Below are 23,542 nucleotides of genomic sequence, written 5' to 3'. Positions count from 1 at the left end.
CTTTGAAGTCATCTTCCTCCTTCTATCACACATCTGGACAAGTAATCCCCTTTCTCAAGGCTGTGAAGGCAGCTTCTCCTTGCACAGCTCTTCTTCACTGTTACAGTCTGCATGTCCCTCCTTCCTCCAATTGCTCTGTCCTCCTGCTTGGTGAACATCCAGGAGCATTTCAGCCCTTTCTCTCACCCACAGCTAATTTTGACAGTATGGCAACAACACAAATCTCAGTGATGCAGTACTGCCTAACAGGAGGTGGAGGCTGATGGCTCCCCATGGGCGCAGTCGTTTCACCCACCTGAGTCTGAATCCAGTTTGACAGCAATATTTATGCACAGAAGGCAGCCAGGCCTCCCCACATGTCTTCTCGGAGAGGGAGCTTAAAGGCCTTATTTATTGCCAAGGCAAAAGCATCTCTGAATCATGCAAGTGAGCTTTTAGCAGGAAAGAGTTAAGAACCTGAGCTGTACCCATCCTGCTGTAAACTAGTCAAAGTTACATTCTCTGCACCCTAGAGTATATGACAGGACCCAAATGATCGACAGCCATGCATCAGCATGCAAGGTTTGACCTGTCTCATAGAGGTATAAGGATTTTTTTCCATCTTCATCTATTTAGGATTGAGCTTTCCAGAAAACACAAGGGAGGATTCACACCCCTGAATTCAAGTGGAGCAGGGTAACCAAGCCTATTTTGCAGAAGCCAGCCTGAGCTAACAAGATTCTAGTGGGTTAGGACTGAGGTGGGTATGCAGCTGAGCTGTACAGCAGCTTAGGACATTGGTTTCAAGAGCCTCTCTCAGACTACTGCTTCCTCAGCTCGGAATGGGATTGCTGCAGGAGACATCCCTAGGGTGAGCAGAGGGGAATGGCTGGGAGGCCACAGGTTGGTCACTCTTCACCTAATAGAGTCTAGGATATTATTGATGGATAAATAAAGCTGAGCTCTGATAATCACACAAGTCTGTGTAGATGCCTGGGCTCACATAGAGATTTATTTGAATCAGGAACACCAAGGCAATTCATCCTCTCTTAACAGCTCATTCCTCATTCTTGTGCTCACTACCCATGGGGCTCAGCTATGCAATCATTCCCCTCCTTCCTCTCTGAGCTTTCCCGCAGCATGTAGTCGCTAAATATAATCTGACAGCTTACTTTCTCTGGTCCAGAGCCTCAACATCCATGCACTGCTTCTCTGTGCCAGAAGCTGTATTTTACAAGTCAAACCATAGTCTCCCTCCCAGCCCATCTTGTATCAAAAACGAGCATATCTTCGCATCCTCTCTTTCTATATTCAGCACTGTTGCTGGAATGGGCTCACACAGAAACTACAGTAGCACATCCCCCAAAAATCTAGCAGCCTCAGAGCCACACAACCAAGAGTTAATTTCTGCAAATGCCAGCTAGCCCTTAGCTCTAATCAGTTCATCCACTTACACTAGTTCCAGTTTTGGCTTAATTCTAAGTCTCTTTGAAGCCATCACACATGTACAGCTTCATTAAATAGTGGAGTTCTCACATCCAAGTGGTACCTTACTACTTTTGCACACTTTTCTGTCTCACAAACTTCAAAAAGTGTCATATTCCTCTACTGTGCACTCACTGGAATGTCATTGAAACCTGTTTTCTAGGTGTATTTCCCGACCTATGGCAAATCAAATCTCAAGGCCAAATATCTTAATTTTATTAATTCCAGAAAAATCTGATCCTTTTGACGCTTCCAGCCAAAGAGGTCGCTTAGCCACTTGTTAGTTGTGCTCCTTGATTCAGAAACCCAGAGCTCATTAGAATGCTGTTGTTTAGGTACGTACATCACTAGGATAAAGGGATTATTTCAGGGCACAGACTGGCTATCATCTCTAATATGTAGGAAGAGGAGCAGAAGAGCAAACAGATACAGCTGGTGCGCTTTTGCTTCTCTGTTGCCAATCTGATATTTCAAGCTGTTTTTATACAAAGGAAAAAGCAGAATGGAGAAATCCTTATCTTAAAAAAATGGCTGGGAGCTCAGTGAATTCAGCAGCTCTTAGGATAAAATACCCACAGTCCATTTCCCCTGGCTGCCTCCTCAGGAACCAGCAGTTTTTCTCACAGCTTTCCATTAACCACTTTTATTATCTGAACGTCTGCCCACATGAGTAATTGAGTGAGTCACATCAGCAAAAGACTTGTGGAGTTTTATGAGGAGATTGTACTGTAAAATTTTTTGAAACCACAGTTTCATTTACTGAATGAGGATTTTTAGCTCTGGTGACAATTTCAAGACCAGTGCAGCAGTAATGGGAGAAAGAAACACAGAGGTGATAAGGATTTCCAGTTCTTGAAGGGAATTGAGAAAATGTGATGGCTCAGCTCAGTTTGCCGCACTGGAACAGCACAGCCATAAAATGTATAAAGACTAATACATGATGTATGTTTGCAGTATTTTCATCTTTACTATGTAAAAATCACCATCGAGCTTCCTCAAGCAAAAAAGACATTTGCTGTGAACTACTGGGTATATACAGCAACAGGCTCTACCTACTTATCACAGCTGGAATATGAAATCAGAGGCCAGGCAACTTCCATATAATTTCCCTTTCCTTTGCATTATGGCAATACTAGACTTACAAAGACATCTAGGTGTTTAAATTCTCAAGCAGCTGCTTGACTGTTTGGGAGTATTCAAAATCCAAACATCTAAGCAGATCCAAAAATTTGGGTTCCAACAACTAGAATTTCAGTGCAGCTGTGCCAGACCAATATACTGGATACTCAATGGTATTCAATGCAATTGTACAGCATAAATAATAGTCATGCAAAGGATTGCAGAACCAGGCCCATGGCTGAGGTTGATTTAAAGCATTCTGTTAACAGCAATCAATCTGCTCCTTCCTTTTAGAACAGTACATCAAATCCAGGTGCAGAATCTGTCAAATTCAGTATGAATTCTGCACAGCAGAAGAACAAAGTGCTCTCTCTGCTCCCAAATATCTTGGTGATCAATGAATGCAGGGTGGCTGCAACCATTGGTTTCCCATGATATGCAATGGTGTATTCTTGCAGGCATCCCTGTCAGCTCCCATTGACACACATGGCTCGCTCCACTCCTCCCAAAGCACCTGCAGCTGGTAGGTTTTATCAATGAAGATGTAGGGAAGTTGACAAGTCCTCTTAGTCTCTCAGATCTGACCCTTGCTTATTCTGTATCAGGTCTTGGCCAATATGCAACAACGGCTGCCAAGTGCCAATTTCCACACTTTTGACATGTATGAATTATGAATTCATATTATGTATGAAGTAGGAATTTTGCTTTTTTAGACACCCTATCCCTCCCCCAAAAAGATAAATGGCTAAATATTACTTACTTTTTTCTTTTATTATTGCAAGAGATTTTTGTTCCTTTCCTGGATTCATGGCCACGGGAAGTTTGGTCAGGAAAAAAGCTTTAATGGGTGAATTGTCCCTTCTGTTTTCTGCATGACTATTCACTCCCTCCCAGCCTCCCCTCCCCAGGGTTTCTGGATACAAAGTACTTCAGGAATCATTTAGTCTATTGCTGAAACACAGGCCCTGAGCTAGCAGGTACACAGCACTGCTGGAGTATCTTTTTCCATCAGTTAAATTAAAGAACTGAATCCAGTTGATGGCTGGGCTCACCAAGCTCTTTTTTAGTGAGGATACTCAGGGCCTTCTGCTGTAAAGCTCAGAAGGGGAAGATGATCACTTTATCCTTGCTGCAGTGTCTGAGTCACCACTGAATAGGAAGCAACTGTTAAAAAAAAAAAAAAAAAAAAGCCTTTTTGGTGAGACTTCAAAGTTGGCAGCCAAGCAGGCACAGCATTGGATGTGCCAGGCTCGTGACAGAGCTGACCTGCCTGCATGCCAGCAGGGAGGTGGGAGCAGAGCATGCCAATGCCCGTGAGTGGCTCTGCACTGCAGAGACTGGAGCAGAGAGGCTTCAGAGAGGTTCAGAGGTGGTCCCAGCACTGATACCCCATATCAAGTGCAAACATTTCCTGCGTAAGTGTCACTGGAGCATCACTCGTCCACCTACAGGGATGTTTCACTGTCATCAAAGTAACCAAGACACTCACTGGGGACATCTTTTACCTGGTTTCTCTGTATTTCTAGTTCTGCATCCTCTCCTCTTTGGCCAAGGCAAAAGGCCTCAGCTACCTCAACACTACTACTATCACTTAACTGTACATCGGTTAAGATTTTGTGCCAAGTTACACTAGTTTTAATGTAAAATCCTGCAAGATTTGTCCTTGTGACTTTTAACTGGTCTAGCATTGATTTATTTGAACTACTTTTTCCATTAAAGAGATGATCAACTGCTTGCGCCAAAGATATTGGAGCAGATATAGAACTATGACTGATGCTTCCTGCCTCTTGGAAGCAAGGCTTTCTTTACAGGAGCATTAAGATCATAGAAATCACACATACTTCATTTATCTTGGGAGCAGGCTCCTCTGTAAAAGAAACTGGAATGACCTGAAAAGCAGGGGGAAAAATTCTTTCCACTCCAGCCCTCCCCCAAATCTTTTTGTGGGAAACACAACTGTGTTTTTGATGCTAAAATTCACAGATTTAAAAATACTTCTCTTCAAGGAATGTTGCCATGGAAACCTTTACCGTGTCTCCTTCCCCACCCTCTGTATGTGAAGAACATTTTCTTCGTCTTTTTTTTCCTGCATGTGGTAGTTCCTCTTCTCTGTCTGCTACCACCAAAAACCCTGGCATTGAATTCTAAGAAATGTCAAACAGGCCTTTTGTTTAATTGAAAAGTCATTGCTAAAACCCACTCCTGAGCTGAACTACAAAGAGGTGTCAAGATGGGTTCATACTCTCAGGCTCCAGAGAAATGCCTGGAATATTTTCTAGCAGTTCTTGCTTAGGACAAGTGTAAAGAAGCAAGAGGAGTTTAGGAGCCATAGTCATAAAAACAGTTTCACTTCCTGGTAGCATAGTCCACAAGTGATGAAGATTTTCCTTTATCCTTTCCTGAAGGTACTGCTCTCCCCCATTCCTTTTGCCCCAAAGCCAGAAGAGGATCTGGGCACAAAAAAGAAGTCAATAATTGACTATGCAGGTGAGAGTGTTTTCCTAAACTGGACTGCCAACAAGCCCAAATTCTGCACAGCTAGTGGGGGAGCTGGCACAACAGCTGCCCAAGGGACTTCAAATCAGCAAACATCCACCCTGCCCAATAACCAACATTTACTTTTGCAGCAAGTAGGACAGAAATTGCCAAGACCATCCTTTCCACGTTACAAATGAAAATAAAACATGCAGCTCTAAACTCTGTGGTGCGTGCCCCAGCCAGTGCCAGCAAAGTCCTTAAACTGCTGGGAACAGAAGGATATTACTATTATTAATAGGATATTAATTTGCAATGGTGTTTCTATATGTAGCTCATGTTAATTAAAATGGAGAGATAACAGCATTCATGGATATTTTGGAGGTAATGGGAGGCTAGATCAGTAAACCGTCTCCTCTGCTCAAAGCTGTTAACAACTGCCTCACCAGTTGCCACCAGGACAAGAGGAAAAAAGTAAAAGGCTTTGACAGCCATAAAGAGCATTAGCAATGGCCTGGCTGCTCCCACCACCTGTGCTGGCTGCCTGCTCTTGAGGGCAGCAGGTTGCATAGGCACAGAGATACACTTGGCCTCTTACCTTTCCTGAGTTTGCAGCTCTCAGTAGAAACTTGTCCTACAGTAAGAGTCTAAGGAATGAAATAACAGCTTTTCTGTGTGCTTTTCAAAACCATCCTGTCAAATTTGTAAAGCAGCTTGCTGGTGTAGAGCAGGAATATGAAGCATAAAAAGCAACAATTCCCCATATTATAGTAACCTCCCCCTCTTGGCTTTCTTCCTAGACTAAGACATTTTTTTCCACAGGTTGCAATGCTTGCCCATATCCCCATGTAGCAGGCAGAAGGCATCTCTGGACTTTATACATGTCCTCAGTGTGTGGGTTGAGCAGCACTGACAAACCCCTGTGCCCTACTGCCTGCACTCCTGAGATGGTCTCCTGCAGCAGGGCAGGCTCTGGCTCAGCTTTCCCCAGGCTGGCATGAACAGTGCTGCGGCTGTGACTGCGACCTTGTGGCACGGCTAGCACTGACCCCCTGTCTCAGTCATCTTCTCTTCTCCTCACGAAATTTGCAAGAACACAAGAGTGTAGAGAATTCAAATCCCTGTCAAATGCAGCTGATTTGGCCCAAGGGCTCAGAAGTCAGTTCTTGTAAGAGAAAGGGAAAAATGGCCAAAAAATGGCCTTTTCGCTCTGAAAGCAGATCTTCATCACCCAATTATATTCCTTGTTCAGTTTCTAGCAGGGACAGTGCTATCCTACCATATTTTCCAAAGAGGGCAATAACTTAACCTTCGTTTTGCCTCCTCTGCACATCCAGGGATGTTTAAAAATGAATAATTTAAATTTAAAATGAAAATTCCATGCTGATTTCTCCAGAAGGTTTAGGAAACATCTGCAGCCTTCAAGAAAAATAGGCCTTTTTGCATAAGCAGTGAAGCAAAGCCTAACATGAATTGCCATCTGGGGACATGACCAACCTTTAGTGAAGTGGAGGTCAGATTACCAAGAGCTTTCCTGCAGTTCATTATAAAAATCAATTCAGGAGAGACAGGAGCTGAACTGCACAACTCTCCCTTTTCTGCCCAACATCTCTGCATCATTCTACCCCAACAGAAGCTACACCAGGGGGCATCTGAATCTCAACAGATCCACCAAAAGCAGAGATGACATGCTGAACCCAACAGCAGCATTTTCTTTGTCTGGTGCCCACAGAGGATGGCATCAGCTGTTAAACCCCGTAAGAACTGACAGGATTGCATTCAGGCTAGCACACCTCAAACAAGAGCAAAAACATTTTTAAAAAAAGAGCAGCAGATTTCCTGACCTGGAAGGTACATCTGTAGAAAAAAACTGCAGTTACCAGTGACATGTACTCTGCACAAGCAGTAAAAAGTAGCTCAAATGGGAGGCACACACTCTTGGCCCGCCCTGTGGTGCACAGGCAGCTGGGTACAGCTTAAGCAGACACAGCTGCAGGCTGAGAAACCCCTCACCCAGCACCACACAGCTGCTGGGGGGGAAGGAGGCTAGGAACTGGAGTTAACAGAGAAGTCAGGTGTATGGAGAAAAGACTTATGAAGATCAAAGAGAAAAATGTAAGAGAAGAAAGAGAAGAAGCACAACGTGAACAGCAAGGCAGATGGCAATTACTCCAATGCCATGATGGGGTAGGAGGGTCCTGCCTTGCAATCCATTCAGTGGGGCTCTGAATGGAGCTGTCCTATGACTGGCAAAACAAGAAAGGAAGAAGCAGGAAAAAGCATGTGAATATGCAACATTTGATGCTTCTTTGGCGAGCACACATTTTGGAGGAGGAAAGGATTCTTTGAAAGGCTTTAAAGTTATTAAGTACAACATTAATCTAGAGCCCTATGAAATCAGCACTCTCCACTACTTGCATGATCAGCCTCACGCTGACCCAGAGCTGAATAAATTGCAAGCAGCTGTCAATTTCTGTTGATTGGATTAGACACTGCCCTCAGAATTGTCAGGTGAGAGATTCCCTTTCTTGGGGCTTTGTTCTGTGGTTTTATTTCATTTCATCATATTATTACTGATGCTTTTGTTTTCTAAGGGGCCAAATCAATTTTATTCCTGTTGGTTTACTAGCATTTCTCAATCATCCTTTTTCTTGCAACCCCACAGCATGGCAAGATTACACAGCATGAGAACTAGTGGTGCTATTCCCACCCCAGTTTATTTCTCTCTTTCTCACACTCACACATACTTCTCACAGGATATATCTGTTCTTCCTGACAGATATAGCTCAAGGGAGGGAAAGACACTTTGAATAAAAATACCTATATATAGAGAAAGGCTTTGTCCTTGTGTCTCCAAGGTCTTAGCTAGCTAGGATTCAGGAAGAAGCATTTCACTGGATAAGAGGGGCACTCTTAACAGCTCTGGCTGCTATTGGAAAGAGGTTGAGTTAACCAGAGCTCTGGTCTTTGACTAGCTGACACCCAGTAGTTCACCCATACACCACTGCAAGGTTTTGTTGCTTCCTTTGCAAAGGTTTGGCCACAGATCCAAAAGCAAATATGAAAAAGACATAAAGATTAAATCTACTTTAATATGACTACTGGTCGAATTAGAGAAAGTACCCAAGACAGGCATGAGGTTAAGAATATGGAAGGTAAAAAAAATTTTTTTGGATATAAAATTCCTTGGCTGAATAAACATGGTGCCAGTATGTCTCATTAAGACCCTTGCTCAGAACTTCATTGCTGGCACTTTCAACCCCTTGCTGCGCTTGCTCTTAGCTTCTCTTAGACACTGTTATCCAGGCTTCCTCCTTTGGTGAGGTTACCAGTTCATATTTTGCCTCCATGACTTGTCCTTTCACTGGGTGGAGATACAGTTTCCTTACCAGGACACTCAGCAGAACTGTGGCCACCATATAGGCAAACCTGAGGGAAAAATCAGGAGAAAAAAAATATAAAAACCTTGCTATGATGTAAATTTGCCAAAGGACAACAGCCAGCTTGGACAGGTTGTCTCAGCAGGAACACAAAGATGCTGGAACACCTTCTCTCCTGTCTGCCACAGAGACTCAGTAAGATCTCCTTCCCTATGCTCACCTCAACTCTGGGCACTCCTGGCTTCCTGAGAAACCCAACAAGGAGAGGTTTTTCATGGCTAATTCCTCCTTGAATCTGTCTGGGTCAAACCTATAAAAGATGAAAGGCATTAGGGTTTTCTGAGCAGGCACAGCATCCTTTCCCCAGCAATGTGCACACACACACACACGAAAAGCCGGAAATGAAATAGAGAATCTCACTAATTTGTTCCGTTTGGGTCATTCCACACAAATGTGTGAAGGCAAGTGTGCATCCATTCCATCAATGCTCCCAGTTGGTCAGCTGTGTCCCATCTGGTCAAAATGCTGACAAACTGAGGTTGTGTGAGACAGGGCTGGAACTAATGTGCAGTACACAGCTGAGCTGATGCTGTTACCTGCCCTCTATTCCTCTCCAGGGCACACGCAATCTCATTTGTCTCTCTCTCTCCCCCTCTCTGAGTCCCTTCCTTTTTCACTTCCAAAAATATTTCCCTTTTCTCCTTGCCCCTCACCGTTCTCTTCAAGCAGCTGGTGTGTGTATGTGTGTGTGTGTGTGTGGTGGGGGAGGGAAGCCAGTGACTCACTGAAGTGAGAAAAGTGGTTTCCAGCTTTAGGATGGTAGAGGCTGTGAGAAAACTATTATCCAGGGCTGGCATGAGTTAAAACAAGGGAAACGAATAAAGTAACATTCAATTTAAATATTAACCCCCACCTCCAAACACAAAATTTGATGGACAGAAGATGGTTCTTTTAAACCTTTCTGCGAAATACTTCAAGCCTTCACTTCCCTGCTTAAACATCCAAGGTCTGCTTTTAACAAGGTAAAAGAGCCTGTGGGTGCTGATCCTTAGGAAAAGCAGCATCACTTTTTCCCTGAACTGAAGTGACAATCACAGATTTTGTAATAGGAGATAAAATGCACCTGCCTGGCAAAAAAGCAGGGAGGGAAAACAGTGTTTTTGTACAGCAGGTGGGTGAAAGGATCACACAGAGCTGGTCTCCTACTTCTGTCATGGAAATCTTCATCTACTTCAAGCTAAACCTAAACCCCAGCCTCCCTGAAATAAACACACAATGTTCATAGCAGTCCTCATTGTAAGTCCCATGGGGTCTCAGCAAACCTGAACACACTTATGACCTACCTTGGGAGGCAGTCCCTGCCAAGGGGCTCGTAGACTGGTGCATCAATGCCAGACCCCTTTCTAGAAAGTGTAATTGCAGGAGAGGACAAGTGCTGTTCTAAAGGCTCTATTCTTTCTCCTAAATCTCAGCTGTCTGCTCTCTCTGTCTAGAATAACTGACCCACATTTTTTGCAGCCCAAGTGAAGTAAATCAGATACAGGTTAATATTTGCCACTTGGAGGTCACAAGAAGCTACAGCGATTTTTTTCTTTAACCTCCACTGGCCTAGATCCACTTCAGTTTTCACAGACAGACTGAAATATTGAGGCAGCATTTCCCTTCACCCTAAAAACCACACCTTCACATTGATATTTCCTCCCTTGCATCCCTGTTTCATGATGATGAGCAGTGATTCCAAAGCCATTCAAGTCACTGTTTCACAGAAAACCTTTAACAGAAGTTACCAGCAGTAGCCAGGGAAGCTCTGTGTACATGCACAAAAAAGTTTTTACTAAACCCTAACACATACACACACACACAGAGACTGGTGCATTGGAGGAACCTGACTTTAATTGCCCCATAACCATGCCCATGGAGACAAACAAACCCAGACCTTCATAAACTGATTTTCTTATAGGCTCCCTTTCATCTCCAGAATCTGCTTAAGGCAGCCCTGCAGCACAAAAGGCTGCACTGCAAGATCTAATTTAACAAAGAAAAGGAATTAGTTGCAATTACAGTTGATTCTACATACTTGTATGGTGATGGCCAAGATGAACTATCCTGCAGCATCACACCAAGAGCATAAAGCACAAGTGTCTGCAAAGAGAATTACAACGCATCATTGAGGGAGGAAATGCACAATTAAAGACACCTCTCGACAGCTCTGCTGGATGATGATTATTCTGAAGACTGCTCATATTTAGGTGAATTAAAAAGACAATTACGTAGTATTCATCTACAGATTTTCATAATCCATGCCCAGATGTTAGGATTTTAACTTCTAAGAATCACGCTGCAATTGTTGGTGGTTACAGAGGGTGTGACCCCATTTCCCTACACTTGCTGAGATGTATGTATGGACTACTTTACTCTCTGGAAGGGAAGGTGATATGATGACTGATATGATGAAGCCTGAAACAATGTTCTTTTATGCATAACTAAGTCCATAGGCCCCTTCAAAAGCTTACTCATCCAAGAAGTAAATCTTCTCAGCAAGAGAACATGAATTTGCAGAGCCTCTCCCACAGAGGAACTGCAGGCAAACTTTGAGCTAAACTGTACTTTCAGATGATAGAGCACCTGCTCAGGTTCCACACTATCAGAAGAAATGGCCTTCCTGCCTCACCCCTGGTCTGGAAGAAGAGGAAACAGCAAATTCCCCTACAGGAAAGGAGAGTGGCCTAGTGCTCCAGCACTGCCCTACCTCTTTGGGGATAGTATGTTGGTCAACTCTGCCCTCCAGCTCCTGCAGCTGTGCAGCAATGGGAGTGAGCTTTGCGGTCCGCACTGTCTCACACAGCACCTGCCGGCAGTACCTGCAACCAGCAACCCTTGGTTAGTGTGAGTCTCAGAGAGAAGCTTGTCCACATCCTTGTGGCAGCAAGCAGAACTGAGTCAACTGCTTTATTTAGAGGCACTTCTTTTTTTTTTTTTTTTTCTGGCAAGGAGTCCCAACATCTTTGTAAGAAGCACTAAATCTCATTAACAGCTTTTACAGAAGGTTATTGGAATCCCTCTTCTTTCAGATTTTAAACCAAAGTAAATCTACTAAAATGCATAAACACACCAGCCCTTTTCCTGTACCTCTCACTCATACAAGAAGCAGCAAGAAAACCACACACTCAATATTCCCTTACTGAAACCCCAGCACTAGTCCAAACACAAAATGCACCTGGTTGCACTAACGTAACAAATGCAGAAAACATCAAGGCACACAATTGACCAGTCATCATTACTTGCAGCCCTTTGAAAAGAAGACTGGTCCATGCTTTCTCTCTAAATATCTCTATTTCCAGCCATGAAAATTACTGATTACTTCTACTTCTGGAAAACTAGGACAGAAACCAAACAAGACTGTGAGCAAAAGTTTTGGCCTGGCGGCCAGGGCACTGATTCTGTGTTTTTCCTCTGCTGATGAACCTAAAGGGTTTCCTACAGACATCCCAATGTGTCCCTGTGTCTGGAATGCCAGCAGATTCTCTCTATGTTGCATATCATTCTGTGGTTTGATCCCTTCCAGAAAAAAAAAAGGGAGTAAGCAGCTTTTGGATGCCTTCTCCTGGCCTAGAGCAGGCTAGGCATCAGACTCCACATGAAACTCCTGTCCCCACCACATGACACAGCCTTCCTCTGCGTTCCTTCTACAGGACCCACCTGAGCTGCTCCATTTTCTCATGGGTAATTGGTCCCTTCCCCAGAACACGGTCCATCTCCTTGTAGAGATTCTGCTGAACATCTTCTGAGGTTGTCAGGAAATAGACTGCCCAGGTACACACTGGGGAAGGAATCAAGACAAGGCTGGACTCAGAAAATCCAATCCTTTACAAATGGCATTCAGTTTTCTTACTTCCTATATTTTCAACATTCCTTTTTGGCCTAAAAATAAGGTGGCCTCTGTTCACAGCAGGCTGTGCTGATTCTGTATTCAGTGGTAGGAAGAGAGGTTGAACTCCTGTGTATCAAGAGGCCCTGCAAGCAAAAATTCTCTTTCTGATGCTATGATGAGCTTTGCAGGACACTAAAGCACTCAGCCCCACAGCTCTGGCAAAGGGACCACACAGCCCAACAAACCCAGGGAAATCACCGCTATTACACCAACCATGCCAATGAAAGGCTGGTTTGTTCAAAGCTTTAGAAAATTCCCTTATTTGGGGGTCTTCCCTAGCACATCTCAGGCAAGTGCTCCAAACAGCCAATGCCTGGGGCTCCTGAAGGGAGCTCTCTGCAGATGTTGGCCAGCACTTGTTCCCCTACATCTATTTTTTGAGGTACTTGAGATTATCTTCAATATCAAAGTGAGAAAAAAAACCTTGCATAAGAAGTAAGTGTGTAGGATGCAGTTTCCCTAAAGCGAAAAGGAAATGTTTCTAGCTCTCAAAAATGTCTATTCATGAGAACTATCTGGAATCTTGGACTTGATGATCCTTCCAACTCAGAATATTCTGTGATTCTGTGAATCCCAGAATATGTGGATTCAAGTCCCTTAAAATTATGGTCTTCCTGGTGTACCTGGAGAGGATATTCTCTGAAGAGAGTATTACCACAGTTGTCTGGTTTACTTCCACATTCTTTAAGACCTAGATGTATCTTGGAGGGTTTTTTTGGAGTCCCAGGCCCATTGGCTGAAGTACAAGGCCAGATAATCATCCCTTTGTCTTAAGGTATTTTACACAGCTTCAGTTTGTATTTTTATTTGTTTGGGCTTTTTTTCATAATCTTTGCATAAATCCCAGAGTGGCTTCTTTCAAAGTCCTCCATACATGGAACACACCTATCCTCTAGAAATTCAAAGCACCCAGACAGATGCTAGCACTCTTTCTTCCTATGTGCCTGAACCTATTCTACAACATGATCTTTGTGGCTTATTTATTTTGGTGATTTTCTTCATCAAATTTAGCATCAGTTGTCTGGGGTTAAGAATGCAAGCAAAAAGCAATGGGGGGAAATTCTAAGGTTCACCATAAGTCTGGAAAGCTTGTCAAACACAGCTTAGGTTCAGCTCACTAACTGTGAGGCTGTGTCAGCATTCTCATGTAAAAATTAGCTGCTTCTATATTTCTGTAGCTCAGGAGAAAGAATGATTAATACCATTTTTTATTAGCCTAGGGTAAGTCTCATGTCATCACACACAGTTTTTGGCAAGTGAGTGCAAGGATGGGAAGCTACTTACAGTTACTGTACTTACAGTTAGCAGTGATTACACATCCTGCCAAAGAGAAAATCATTGTATCTTCCAGAATCTAGGAAAGAAAATGTACTTCAGGGAACGAAGTTCATAAGACTGTAAAGAGAATAAAGAAGTGGCACACTGTCCACTCAAGCACATTAAACCCCTTTAGTGCAGAGAACAGGAAATACATCTAGAAGACATTAACTGAACTCTCTGTTGAACTTCCAGTGAATTGCATGAGACATGCTTAATATTAACATACTTCTGGTTTATAAAAATAGCTATGAAGCGGTGGCAAGGAAATCTACCAAAATCTAATGCAATCAAACATTGCAGGAATGGAAAAAACAAAGCAGAAGCCCTGCTTTGGTAACGAATCTAAGCTAAGATGCAAGAACTTATATTAATCAAAGGCTACAATGTAATGAATTGCCCATCTGGCAAAACTCTATTACTGTGTAAGGAGGTAACAGCTGCACAGACCTGCTGGTCACTCAGGCTCCCCTGCAGCAAGGTGTCTATAAAGACGTGCCTGTTGAATGATCTGCCTCGGCGCTCCTTTGTAACCTTCTTTAAGATGGATTCCATCTCCACCAGAGCTTTGGAAGAAAAAAGAAATGTTTATTTTAAAACCTGGTCATTCTGGTGCTGCAGAGAAGCAAATTCCTCTTCCCAAACAGATTTTCAGACCAGCTGTCCCTGCTGGGCTCACTTACAGAAGCAGCCTCTGTTATATGTTACAATTTGGAAGGCAGTATCCCAAATTTAGCTGAAAATGCAGGAACCAAATAACAGGTTGCCTATAAAAAGCCATCCTTACAGGTATAACCAAGGTGTATACTCTGTGAGCTGAAATCACACAAGTAATGTTGTCAATCATTATTGACATCATCAGAGAATGTGTTTTCAGCAGCCCCCACGAATACACATACGAGCCACATAACTCTGGTTACATGACCTGCAGAGCAGCGATTACTACAGCACCAGGACTGACGGAGCCCCTTTGGCCAGGGGTTCTACAGGCACGGTGCAAGAGGATGGCTCTGTGCTAGAGAGTGCAGACACACTGGAGAGGAATGGGGGGAACATGGGAGGGTTTTGCCACAGAGTCCACACATCTGAAGATATGTGAGTGCCTAACTCCTGGTGACTGCTGTGGGAACCAGGGGAAGTTAGGGACCTAGACACCATTGCCTGTCTGGCTTAAACTGAGGACTATCCAAGAAACATGGAGTAGAATTTGGGTCTGAAACTCCATTTATCAAGGCCCAGTTCAGTTCCTTTGTCTTAGAATTACCTTCCTTCCTCCTCTCTGCGCAGGAAGGCCAGCAACACTCAAATACCAAGGCTCACTATCTGGAGTTTGGGAAATTTTGTCCTCATGCATCATCACACTACAACTCAGGAAGAGAGTGACCATGGGAGGAACCCATTTCAATGGGCAGAAGCTGTCCTCAGGTTCTGAAACCCACAGAACCAGAAGCATAAAGAAGGAAACTGGGTTTGGAGGATTTACAAGCAAAACTTTAGTTCCAGATACAATCTACTTTAGCTTAGTATCTTATCAATCAATACTGAAATGGTTTAATTATTAACAAAAAAGATAAGACAACCTAGAATTAAAATAACTTACCATAAAATATATTAGAAACAAAAGTACTGCTATAACAGATAACATGTTATCTTGTAAGAGAAATCAGAGGCTATCTGATGGTGTATCCAACAAAGCAGCAGCTCAGTACTTTGTCTTCCAGCCTGTGAGTGACTGTCTGGCAGTACAGGCCCCAGATGGTGCATCATTTGACAGACCATATGGGCCAAATCCAGGGGCTTCATCTGTCTCCACCTAGCACAGCTGCTTGCCTCCAAGAGAGGTCAAAAGTGGACACTAGGGAACAGAACAGTAAGGGAGGAAGCACATCCTGATTCTTCCCCTCTATCACTCTCCAGACTGGACAGACCCTGGAACTAGACCGGGAACTAGAGTTCCAGTCCTACAGCTTCTCACATAAAGGCAGCTTCCCACTCAACTCCACAACAAGGATCTAATCTGAGAGTAAGTACAATGTATCTGGTAGCTTATGGCATGATGGAAAACTCTGAAGAAAAGCCAAAACAACTGGGCAAATGAGGTGCTTTCACATGCTAGCTAACTCCTAAGTACTAATGAGAGTGGGAGAAAAACCCTAATTTTGGGAGAAACCTACCATCTTCATAGTGCTTCTTCCTAGTCATGTTTTTGTCAAGAGATCCATCCAAGAAACCTTTTCCAATCTCTGACCAGATCTGGAAGGATGAGAGAGAGAACAGCACCATCACTTACCACAGGCTGAGACTGCTGGGACTATTCTATTCTTCCCTACTCATGAAAATGAAAACACCAAATAAAATTAGGACTTCCTGTCAATTTGGTACTGGTCTCTGTATGACACCACATCCCATTTCAGACACTATGTCTATGATAGCTGGAATTAAGCTGAAATTAAACAACTGTAATTACAAGTGTAGGAAAGAAGCTTTGGGAGTATTAAATAGGTGATGGAACTGTTTCTTTCCCACCCTATCACCAGCATGTTTAACATCCCCACATGTGGATAAAGGTGAGATCTCCTCAGATTTTCCTTTCTCCACAATGTCACAGAGCCTTCAGAAGATCTTCAAAAGGGAGACATTCCACTGGCAGTCCCAAAAAAGTTCAACTGACTTAGGTACCAAAGACCTCCCAGCTGCCATTGGATCTGGGTTCCTGATCCCCATGGATCCTTCAGAAACACCTCAGACTAATGACAGCAGGATCAGCAACAGGAACTTTCTAACAGTTTCAGCTTGGGACAAGTGAAACAGACCCCTCAAGCTCATACTTTAAAGTCTCAGCAGTAGCTTGTACTAAACTGTACACAGATACAAGCTCTGTGTTTTCAATTTGGAAAATCTGAATAGGAGATTTCCTGGCTCTTCAGGACACTTACTGCATCATGGTGCCTGCGGAATCGGATGACTTCCCGGTCATCTTCAAAGCTGCTGCCCATAGCTGTCTGCGTGACAGACTTCATGGCAAAGCCCAGCATGTGCTGGCAGAGTGGCACATGTTGTGCCTCGGGGAGAGACAGCCATTTGGCCAGCAGCTCTTCTGACAGCTTGAGAGGGAATGAACCATTAGTTAGCAGTAACACCAGCAGTCTATTTACCAAACACACCCTGGACACATTCCCACCCACTTCCTAAGGCAGACCACACTTTCATGGCTATGGAATAATGCTAAACTCTTTCCAGGTTTCTTTCCACTGTTAAACAGTAACATTTTAGCCTCCAATCTTCTGCTTCTTTCAAGGCTCTCCCCTAACAAGGCAATCCTACCATCCTGTCTTGTTCCCTCTGTCACAAAAGAAACCTTAAACCCTTTTATACAGACAGCTCCAGAATAGGAAAACAGATAATATTCTGGCTGCTGGACTAAATCAAAATCAACTCTTGGTGGCCCCAAAAGCTGGTTCCTTGCTCCATCCTCCTGTCCAGTGAAATAGATCTACAATCCAGGTTCTCCAGTACCTTTAACTGCATCTGGTATCTTGGCATAAAAATTAAGCAAGCTCAGCTCTTCCCCCAACCCACTGGAGCTAAGAGAATGCAAATATTCACACCATGAAAGGCAGAGGCTGTTTGCTATCTCAGATGCTTATAGCCCCAGCACTAATTTGAATGCAGGTCCTTTATCCTCGTGATCATTCTCACTAAACCTTCCCCTGTGAGGAACACAGGGCATCTCTGCTGTACAAAGGCAGTTACCTTCTGGATGAGAGCAACGTTACTTTGCAAGGACTTGGTCACACCGTTCTCATACAGTTTTCTCCTCATGTGGCTCTCTCCTGTATCCCCGTTCAGGCTGGACTGGTACCTCAAGAGGGATTTCAGCATTGTCTCAAAGGGATCCACTGAAAGCAAACAGAGGAAACACCATTCAAAAGTCACACTACACAGGGCTGATTAAAACAGCAGCCTCTTTAATTGGAGACTGCTACTTCTGGGCAAGGTGTGGCTCCTTCCTCTACAATAGCCTCTTTTGGGGTGTCAAGCTTCTCTTGCTCAATGTGGGCTGGTACCTCACTAAGTCTTTTTCCTGGGGCTGACTGCCATCCTGTGATCAGCTCCCCATGCAGAGTTTGCCTGCTGGCTCTACCAAGTAACTCTTTAGTAAAAATGCCTTCAGAGCTTGTTCCCTGTTTGCCAGTTCCCAGCTGGTTGTGTCATCGACTTGGTGACAAGAGTGAGTGTGGCATGGTCTTTCCCCTTATCCTCCAGCCTGACCTGCAGGCTCTTTAGCACATTCCCCTTCACTCCTGGTGTGTCCTCCTGCCCTGAACGTGGCTGTGCACTCAGGAGATACCAGCTCAGGACACACTTAGCTGGAGGCTGCTCTCGGCACTCCTTCCCTTGTGTCACAGACCCAGCAAACCTTGTTTGATACCCGGCTGCTCCTGCACGATTCCTCTTTTGGGCACTGAGTTCCCTGTTGAGGAGCTCTTCCCAAACTTGCACCTACCCATCTGCCAGGGCTGCCTCCAGCACAGAAGCTCTGAAGCTCCTACAGAAAACCACAACCTAAGCTGCAGAATGCTTTCTACTGCTAATCACCTTCTCTCCATTATTGAGCCTTCCACACAGACACTTCCATCAGTGTACAAACTAGACAAAACCATGTCACTTCCCAATCCATGACTCATTTCAGTTAGATTTTTAACTCTGAATTTCACCACCAAGGACCTCTATTTAATAAATTTGCTGAAGCATATTAGGCGTCAATGCAAAACTGTGCAATACAGCATGGCATACGTTTTTCCCTTTCTGTAAACCTTTTAGCGTGTCTTGTGGAACTGACAGAGTCTTTAAGGAGCTATTTGGAAGCAGCAATCGGGGTTTTCAAGAAGGATATTGTCACTGTTTATCACAGTCTGTTATTTCTCCCAGATGGAGAGTGAAACCTCTGAGGCATCAGAAAACATCAAAGCTGGGCTAGACACATATGACTTTACCAGCTGTGGATGTATCCAGGATTCCCCACAGAGACTGGGCCTCATTATGCTACCAGGCAAACGTACAAGAAGAGAAAATTCCCACCTGCAGAGGACTTACTACCTAAAGACATAAAAGCAGCTAACGAGGCCAGAGGCATGAATATGGTAATCTTTCCCAAATGTTTTTCTCTCACATCTTTTCCCTTCCAATGTTTTTAAGCTCTGCATCTCACCCTCTTTCCCACTTTGAATGACAAGGAGCACAAGCATGTGTCTTTTGGCAGAGCAGATGGTACCTGCGGCTCTCCACGAGGCGCAGGCTGTTTTGTGCCTCTAGCTGCTGCTGACAATTCCTCCTCCAAGGTACTTTGTCATGGAGCTGCTATTGATGCCACACATCCCTGCTGACTGGCACTGGCACAGCCAGGCACAATACTGGGCAGCCAGGAAGACACATGGCAGGTGGCAAAGCCCACACAGAAAATCCGGCAAGCAGAGGCATCTAGAGAGGCTGGAGGATGCTTAGAAACAACGCCTGCTGAAACTGCAAAGTTTTCCTGCTCATATGAAAGAAAACTGCTGGATAAGCCATGGACTCTGGGATTTTTTCTCCCAATGTCCCTAGACTAAACTGGCAAGCCCCACAGCACCGATACACACAGTTGTGCACTCAGGGCTGCAGAGCCCAGGCTGCCCTTTTGCTGAGGGCTCTGCCTCCTGCTGTTTGGTATTTCTGCACAGCTGCGGGAGGCTAGTGACTCCACAAGGCACAAACTGCCTCTGGAGAGAGCTCTGTTCTGCCAGCAATTGCACAGACTTCATCCTTTGTCCTTGTCTCGAAAACATCTCCAGGGTTACATTTTCATCCCTCCTAGTGACATATATCAAAATTTCGACTGTTCTTTTCACTTACATGGAAATCTCCCCAGCCCAAAAACCTCAGAGTGCTGCCCTGGACACCACTGAAAATAAATATAGAGAAAAGATCTAACTGAGATCGAGCACAACTGAATGTCAGAGATAGAAAGAACCTCTGAACCCGCAGAGTAAAATGATCACACAACAGCAATGAAATCTTGCTCAGACAGGCCAGGACCCATAGCTCCGTCTCCAGCATTCAGTGTGCTTCAGCTTCATTGCCTCAACCCAAAAAAGCAACTCAGGAGAATTTTCCAAGTTGGTCTCTGAACCCCCTGTTCCTGGCAATCCTGAATTAGTCCACCCTTTTCACATCCACATTGTTTGTAGCTCTGAACTGCTTCCCCAGAGCCACCAGTACCAGCTACAAAGTTTTACTTCCTTTGAATTCCCCTTGCAAATTAATCTCAACCAAGCTTTAAGAGGCCATGAAAACATACCAATTTCAAACACTGCTTGAAGCCTAAGGAAAAAGAGTCTCCTGGCATTGGAAATGTTTATAACTATGAATCTTAATTAGTCCAGCTTCAAGGCTTTGATGAGAAATGCATTATCTGCACCTCTCTCTCTCTCTCTCTCCAAGAAGTTTGGCCATACCTGTGACACACATATGAGATTAGAGGAGCCTTTGTCTGGAGCCAGATCCTGTATTTCAGCCTTGGAGACCAAATGTCAGGTATCCATGAAGATGGATGGTGGCCTCAGGCACTCCAGCTGACAGAGGAACAGTCACATGGTATGGGTTTTCAAGGGGGGCTGGAGAGTCAGGAGTTGGATATAATGCAGTCCACTGTGGGCTGTCTCCTGTCCCACAGCACTGTGTGCACAGAAGAGATTTGGGCAAGATCACATCTCCAATAAAACTTCAAGCTGCCCTGAGCCAGCTTGTGACTGAGACCTACTACAACCCCTGTTCCCACCACCAAGTGAGGGTACAGAAAGGGCTTTGCTACAGCTACTCAGCTCAGTCTATACCTCAGTGCTTCAGAAAATACAACCTATAAGATTCCTCACCTCTAATATAGTTTGAGCACTTCTGGCAAGCATCAGTGCTAAAAGGAAAGCAATGATACAACTAATTTTGCTGTTCTTCCAGCTCTGAGGCTGTAAGAACCCTCCTTCTCAAGCCTATTGCCTTCATGAGGATCCTTTCAGAAGCTCTCTCTTCGTCTGGGCTGACCACACTTTCCCTGGCTTCTCCTGCACAACAGGCTTCCCACTCCTCTGAGAGCACTGGCAGTCTTTATTTGCACTTTCTTTACTCAAAATCCTGCCTGAGTATAGAGGTCAGAGCCACACACAGGACTCCAGGTCTGACTCATGCTCATTTTGTGCAAAAGTCCTCCTTTTACAGAAAATCCATGACTCAACATATCCTTTATTTTCCATGGCCGTGTCATCCAATAGGCAATTCATGCAGCCCACTTTTTCTCCTCCTGTTCCTGTTATCCCAGCCCTCAGGGATATCCATCTCACTCTGCTGCTCTGTGCCAACACAGGGTTCCAGAATAATGCCATCAGGGTAGGACATTAACATAAGATGGAGTATTTCATGTCCCCAACACTGCATTTCACTTTTCCAAGACAATCCAGCCTTGATCCCCCTTTCAAGTACCAGTCCAGTATTTGTCAGCATCCAAGCAAATTCTGAACTGAATCCCTGACATAAACAGAGTTTTATCACTTCACTTGTCTAAAAATCTAATTATCAAAGTACAGCATGCATTTCCCATTTATCCCCCATCCTTAAAAAAATATGTTTAGCCCTGTAGCAGCCTAGGTCACCTAATTTCCTGCACTTATGTCCAGGCACTGTATTTCTCTTTCTCTGATACTCACATCCTCCCAAATTCAGAACATTCATGAGAACTTGCCTGTGCAGGGGCCTGTCACCACTTCTCTGAGCTTTGAGAAAGTGACTGTCTGCTTAATTTCCCCCGAACACACTTGAGAGCATTCAGATCTTTCAGGGTGGTTTTCCACCTTCTGGAGTGTCATCGTTATCCACTGTGTCTTGCTGATCCTTGTTAACTCCCACTCCTTTCCCAGATTGTCACCATTTCTTTTTTTGATTCTGTCAGGCAACTGTACATGAAGCTTACCCCTCACGACCCCAGCATAAAGTGAGCTGAGCTATCTGCCTGTGCCTAAAGAACAGCCTACAGGACCAGGTCAGAGCTGTGCACCCAGCACCTCTGTCAACGTCCTGAGATAAAAACTGGGAAAGCAAGAGACTGAACCCAAACACCAACTGAGTGAACTTATCAAGTGTGATAACCTTATGAAGCAAAATGCCCACCTAAGAGGCTAAGGCCACAAATTAAAATGCTCTCCCATGACTAAGATGGTCAGCTATCAGCATCACCATCCACTTCCAAGACTGGAGGATCATTTTCACTACAAAATTCTACACACCAAAAGAAACATGAAAGGTAAAGAACTTCTCCAAATAATAGTATGAAAAACCTCCATGCTGAACCATACAAGGCAGTTATCAGAAACTAGCAGAGCCGTTTTCAGACTTAATTTAGCAAAGTTTACCCTCCTAAACTGTATTTCAAACTGCTTCTAAAATGTATGTCAAGTGGCTACAGGATGTTCACCTTGCTCTATCAAGTGACTAATGAGCATGATGCTTTTCCTGAACATTTGCCTGTAGACAGATGGTAAAAGACACAAGCATACTGATTTCTTGATGGCAACTGGACAGTAGTAACCCTTGGTCACTGATACTCAAGTCCAGTAAGCAGGACCAAAGCCATGCCTGAACCACCATGTCAGCTACAAAGTCTCATTTTCTTTCAACATAAAATGAAACCCCAGGTTCCTTTGGTTCCCAGTGAGGCCAGAACAAATGGACTCAAAAGACAACGTAAAAGACACTTACACAACCGGTTGGGGTTAACATGTTGTTTCAGGAGATCGATGGAGCCGAGGCTGACAACAAGACGCCTTCCAAACCAGAAGGAGACCAGTGGCCCATATTTCTCATGAAGGTTCACAAGAAACTCATGTAAACTGCTGCTGACAATGATATCTGGCAGGTTGCCATCCCTGAGAAACACAGAGGATATCTGGTCATGAATAGCATCCTCTGCCAATGCTGAACTTCAAACAATGTGGAGACAGAAACCACTTACTTTTCATCGGTTGGAGCCAGCCCAGGGATACCTGATGCTTGCCTAGATGCCTAGAGTGAAAGGAAATGCATCAATCTACATGAACTTCAGATTTTATACAGCTCCCACAGGTTTCCAGGAGGAGAGATGAATTTTCCACACCAATACTACTACTCTACTTAAAAACATGAAACAAGAGCTGGGTATGCTACATCTGCAGGCTTTAAACCTGCTAAGCCGATAAACCTCAACTGTGTGCCTGGTGCCACTGGCTAAACCAGGATTATTCATCTGGTTAGATCAAAGATGTCTGCGTAAAGATTTAAAGGGTCAAGTTTGCAATGCAGGGTATTACACACTGATTTGCCCTGGAGGCCTGCAAAAACGCAAGGCGAGCAGACGATCATGCCTTTGGAAAGCAGGATTCACTCCCGGAGCACGTAAAGCAGTCGGAGTGCCGGGGCTGCGCTGGCCCGGGAACGCCCTGCCCGGCATCTTCTCCCGCAGGCCTCCGCCACGTCCCGTGCGGGCCCCGGGCTCCGGGCCGGGGGCACCGCCCGAGCCCAGGGGCCGTGCGACGGGCCCGGGGCTGCCTCGGCCCCGCGGCCGCTCGCTCTCCGCCCGCCTGCACCGGGGGCCGGGCCGGGCCGGGCCGAGCGCCCCCCGCCCCACGGCCGGCAGCATTACCGGGTACAGGTAGAGCACGGCGCCCACGAGGATGAGCAGGAAAGTGACGGCGAAGATGGCGAAGTCCAGCATGGCCAGGCCGGGGCGGCGGAGCGGCGGCGGCTCGGCCCCACCCCAGGGCCGCCGGCGGGGCAGGAAGGGGCGGACCGGGCT

At 44.8% G+C, this 23,542-nt stretch overlaps 1 protein-coding gene across 2 annotated transcripts; it reads right to left on the bottom strand.

Annotated features, from left to right (window-relative positions):
* Nucleotides 1–7,756: 7,756 nt before the first annotated feature.
* LOC119703532 (cytochrome P450 20A1) lies at nt 7,757–23,520 on the bottom strand. 2 transcript variants are annotated; one of them, XM_038143528.1, is made up of 13 exons: nt 23,390–23,520; nt 22,724–22,773; nt 22,471–22,637; nt 17,440–17,585; nt 16,623–16,790; nt 15,861–15,939; nt 14,137–14,252; nt 13,669–13,723; nt 12,138–12,258; nt 11,188–11,299; nt 10,516–10,580; nt 8,659–8,748; nt 7,757–8,487 (listed from the first exon to the last, which is right to left on the bottom strand). In XM_038143528.1, exons 1-13 carry the CDS (start codon nt 23,459–23,461, stop codon nt 8,337–8,339), a joined length of 1,392 nt encoding a protein of 463 aa, XP_037999456.1. In that variant the 5' UTR covers nt 23,462–23,520; the 3' UTR covers nt 7,757–8,336. The 2 variants fall into 2 exon arrangements, with proteins under 2 accessions (XP_037999456.1, XP_037999458.1); XM_038143530.1 differs by lacking the exons at nt 15,861–15,939; nt 16,623–16,790; nt 17,440–17,585.
* Between the last annotated feature and the right edge of the window lie 22 nt (nt 23,521–23,542).

This window comes from Motacilla alba, chromosome 7 (assembly GCF_015832195.1).
Source record: "Motacilla alba alba isolate MOTALB_02 chromosome 7, Motacilla_alba_V1.0_pri, whole genome shotgun sequence".
Classification (NCBI taxonomy): domain Eukaryota; kingdom Metazoa; phylum Chordata; class Aves; order Passeriformes; family Motacillidae; genus Motacilla; species Motacilla alba.
Note: the sequence above shows the minus strand (reverse complement) of the source record. Positions and strands in the feature narration are given on the sequence as shown.

Bases quoted from the DNA above. Each gene is read 5' to 3' on its own strand.
- LOC119703532 (XM_038143528.1), bottom strand. From the start codon at position 23,461: ATGCTGGACTTCGCCATCTTCGCCGTCACTTTCCTGCTCATCCTCGTG. The intron at 17,586-22,470 runs GTAAGTGTCTTT...GTTTGCTTTCAG, and splicing joins TGTTAACCCCAACCGGTTGT to TGGATCCCTTTGAGACAATG. The intron at 12,259-13,668 runs GTAAGTACAGTA...TTCCTTCCCCAG, and splicing joins ATGTGTAATCACTGCTAACT to TGTGTACCTGGGCAGTCTAT.